Source organism: Triticum dicoccoides, chromosome 2B, assembly GCF_002162155.2.
Source record: "Triticum dicoccoides isolate Atlit2015 ecotype Zavitan chromosome 2B, WEW_v2.0, whole genome shotgun sequence".
Taxonomy (NCBI): Eukaryota; Viridiplantae; Streptophyta; class Magnoliopsida; order Poales; family Poaceae; genus Triticum; species Triticum dicoccoides.
In genome coordinates this window covers 67,727,522-67,731,928 of record NC_041383.1, presented here as the reverse complement: position 1 = coordinate 67,731,928, position 4,407 = coordinate 67,727,522, and the positions used below count along the sequence as shown (strand labels likewise).

The following is a 4,407-nucleotide window of genomic DNA, read 5'->3' as shown; positions in this document are numbered from 1 at the left end:
GGTCATAGTATATTTTTCAAGAGTATCCACCATGTTTTAGAATGTACATCACATATTTTTTAGATATGTTCAAAGCATTCTAAAAGATGTTCACCGTGCATTAAAATATATTCACCGTGTTATATGAAATGTTTGTTGCATTTTAAGAACATTTCATGATGTTTTGCAAGTCTTTCATCGTGTGTTTCAAAAAAAAATCACCACAGTTTGAAAAATGTATATTGCATATTTATAATATGCTCGATTTTTTTTACTTTATAAAAATGTTCATCATATTTTTCGAAAAAAATTCACATCGTCCTAGAAAAACTTTCACTTCGTTCTACAATTTATTCACCAATCTTTTTTAGAAGAAAATGCTTACTCTGTCATTCAAGTGCTTGTTACCATGTTAAGTGATCTAGTATTGGACGTGTGTGTGCATTGAGAAAAGAAGTAAACGCACTAGTACATCGCTGGCACAAAATCCTGTACCACACCGAGTCACTGTAGATGGCACTGTAGCACTGTGAATCAGATCGCACCATGCATCAGCGACTCGCGCAGCCAGCGCAGAAAATTGATTTTACTCTAGCCTGGTTTGTGCATGCGTGCACCAACAAGGGGTCTGCAGTTCGAACCTTAGCATTCGCGGCGCATTCTTTTTCTGCGGATTTTTTGCATCGTGGGCGAAAAAAACGAGAAAAAGATAAAAAAACAAACAAACAATATAATTTGTGAGACTTTTGTTTATATGATGTAGGATGATGTCATCTTAGATGTGAGATATTATCTCACATCTACTCCCTCCGTTCCGAATTACTTGTCTTAAATTTGTCTAGATACGGAGGTATCTAGCATTAAAATGAGTCTAGATACATCCGTATCTGGACAAATCCAAGACAAGTAATTCGGAACGGAGGGAGTAGATGTGATATAGTCTGACCCTTAATAAAGCCACAAGGCCAAAAGATACATGGTGTTGCCATAGAACCGCAAACCGAGCTAAATGAACGAGGCGTTCTCTCAATTACACCGCCGGAGAGATCATGACTAGACTCGCCAGTCGGCACAAGAAGAAAGAAAAAGAAATGCAATGCTCTCCTCTAGACCGGCCACATGTGCCAGCAGCTACATCCATCAATTCCTACTTTTCCAAGTGAGGCGTACAGAATCATTTCCATCCCAGAAAATAAGCAAGACGCGATCACACACTCACTCACTCACTCGATCACCTACCTAGTTGCTCTGCTGCTGACACCACCAAACACACATACACACTAGCTAAGCTGCTGCTGCTTGCTTTGTCATGGCGTCGCCGAAGAAAGCGAAACCGCGGGCGAGGCGGCCCCTGCTGCTCCGGCGAGCCATGCTGCATTCCTCCATCTGCTTCCTCCTCGGCCTCCTCGCCGGCCTGGCCCCCGCCTTCCGCTGGACCCACGTAGCGTCCACCGCGGCCACCGCCCACGTCTTCCGCGCGCTCCACGCCGTCGACGGCGCCTTCAACCACACCGTGCTCCTGCTCCAGCAGCAGCAGCGGCAGCTGCAGCACGGGGCGCCCGTCGACGTCGCCGTCACCGCCGTCCCCTCGCCGCCCCCAGAGCCGGAGCCGCTGCGGCAGCCGCAGCTGCTGCTGCTGGTGACGGCCACGGAGCGGTCGGACCCGGAGCGGCGGGCCGCGGGGCTCACCCGCGCGGCGCACGCGCTCAGGCTCGTGCCCCCGCCGGTGCTGTGGCTGGTGGTGGAGTGGGCGACGGAGGCCCCGGCCACGGCGCGGCTGCTGCGCGGCGCCGGGGTGTCGTACCGGCACCTGGCCTACCCGGAGAACTTCACGGCCGACGGCGTCGGCGTCGAGAAGGAGCGGCACCACCAGCGGAACGTGGCGCTGGGGCACGTGGAGGAGCACCGCCTGGCCGGGGTGGTGCTCTTCGCCGGCCTCGGCGACGTCTACGACCTCCGCTTCTTCGACCAGCTCAGGCAGATCAGGTGAATGCATGCATTGTCCTGCCTGCCTACACGTTCGGTTAACCTGTTCATTCCATTTGTCGATCGATCCTTTAGTAAACTGATAGTAACAGTAGTGTGCACAGTAATGAAGTTGGAGTAGCGTGTAATTCAGAGTTACACCCAGCGGTGTCGGACTGTCGGTGGAGTTGACAGTAGACGAGCCGTAGCAAATAATGTGCATGCAGGATGGGACTGGCCATAGTGATCGGTGATAATATGATGCACTAGCTAATAGTACTCCACTAGCTAGGAATCGAGCAGGGTTAGCTAGATGGCATGCATGATGGATGTCACTCAGCAGCACTAGCAGTACCGCCATGTTGTCGTGGACGTGCATGTCCATGTGCGCACCGTCCTCCGCTTGCTTCGGTGCGCGCCCGAGTGTCGGTAGAAACATTGATTTGAATCCATTCATTAGCCGCCGCTGCCGTTACTGTGCATGAATGGAGTGGCACACTGTGTGCATGTATGGTGCAGGACATTCGGTGCGTGGCCGGTCGCGACGGTGTCGGAGCGCGAGCGGAAGGCGACGGTGGAAGGCCCGGTGTGCGGCGGCTCGCCGTGGGCGGTCACCGGCTGGTTCTCCACGGCCGACGCGACGCCGACGGTGAGGGCGGCGAGGCCGCCGGCGGGCACCGTGGACGTGGCGCGCTTCGCGTTCGGCAGCGCCCTGCTCTGGGACCCGCACCGGTGGGACCGGTTCCCCGTCTCCGAGCCCGACGCCTCACAGGTACTGTAATTCCGTAATTGGATTAAAACACTGGAGCAATGTTCCATTCTTCTTGATTTATTACCAGAGTAACTGGAACCATGGTCGCCATGTGTTGTTTTTCTTCCAGGATTCGGTGAAGTTTGTGCAACGATTGGCCGCGGAGGAGTACAACGAGTCGAGAGGAATGCCCGATCCCGATTGCTCGGAGATCATGGTGTGGCGTGGAGATCAGCTCGTCGCTACCTAGATTGCTCTGGATAATCATATAATATACCTACCCACATACTCCTACATGTCTATGCACGTTGATCGCAACACGGCTAAGAAGGTTTTGTTAGCTACCCATTACTAGCAGCTCCAAATACGGGGGCAAAATGATAATGTAATAGCCCTCGCAAAAAAATGATAATGTAATAGCCCTCGCAAAAAAAAATGATACTGTAATAGGTAATCAAGTAGCTTTCCGTGCACAATGATCATGCATACAATTTTGTCTTTTGCCACTAATATATATATACATCAAAATGATTATTGCCTTATTGAGTTCACCCATCCACAAAGCGCACTATACCTCTTCCAGAGTATATATGCTCAGTCATACTATAGGCCAAACTGTCTCACGTCGATAGGGGGCTAGAGGACGTATCTCCTGCACCGGAGCTTCTTCGGCTACCGGTGCACCGGACGCCAGTTACGCATTCAAAAAAATCCAAGAAAAAATTAGTGCATTGAAAAGACATGAACCTATGTTGTCACAAAAATTCAAATTTAAATTCAAAAAAATGACAAATGTGACATCAATATGATAATGGGCCAAATCTAAAGCCCAACCTGTCCTATATACTATTCAGTACTGAATTTGTCATTTTTGTATCTATTTTGAATTTTTATTTGAATTTTCGTGACAACTTACTTTAATGTTATGTGAATGCGCTATTTTTTTCCGGATCTTTTCAAACATTTGGAAATGTGCGAAGAAGCTCCGGTGCACCAGATACGTTCTGTAGGGGGATAAGCCATATGTCTCAAATTAACACAAATATCTCAGTGTCATTCAAACAACATAGCACCATGTTTCTCTGCAAAAAAAACATAGCACTATGTTTTTTTTATCGAGAATTTACACATTGTTTTTTCCGCAAACACATTGCATGCATATGCTTATGCTCATAAACATACACATCCACTCATTCCCATAAACATACACACACACACGCACACACACACACACACACACACACACACACACACACACACACACACACACACACACACACACACACACTTTACCCCCTATGAGCACCTCTAAGAGACCGAACCGGTGAGTCTTAAGTTTGACGAAGTCACCACAGGCATCTTGCTGTCAACGGGCATGCTGCTTACCCAAAGAATAGTCATTCAATCCTGGATTTAGTTCAGGATTTAACGTAACACCATAGTTGGTTGAGTGGCTATAAGCCGAAATAAATGACTTTCACTATTTGTTTGCACAAAGTCGCAACATTGATCGTATTTAAATTTAACCAGGCAAAAAGAGATTTCTTTTGTCCATGAGTGTGCAATGTTAACAAGTGAGATGAGGGAATTCCACGAAAACCAACATCTCATAAATTCTAGAATGTCCTCATAGTTGAACTAAGCTATGCAATATTATTATGGGAATTTTCCTTACGATATTTGCTAGGGTTCTCCCTTGTAGACCCCCCCCC

General features: G+C 48.2%; 1 protein-coding gene across 1 annotated transcript; it reads left to right on the top strand.

Annotated features, from left to right (window-relative positions):
* The first annotated feature begins 1,048 nt into the window (after positions 1-1,048).
* On the top strand, positions 1,049-3,237 carry LOC119367163 (probable beta-1,4-xylosyltransferase IRX9). The gene is made up of 3 exons (XM_037632761.1): positions 1,049-1,965; positions 2,464-2,716; positions 2,826-3,237. The coding sequence occupies exons 1-3, from the start codon at positions 1,289-1,291 to the stop codon at positions 2,943-2,945; spliced, it is 1,050 nt and encodes a 349-aa protein (XP_037488658.1). The 5' UTR covers positions 1,049-1,288; the 3' UTR covers positions 2,946-3,237.
* Positions 3,238-4,407: the final 1,170 nt, after the last annotated feature.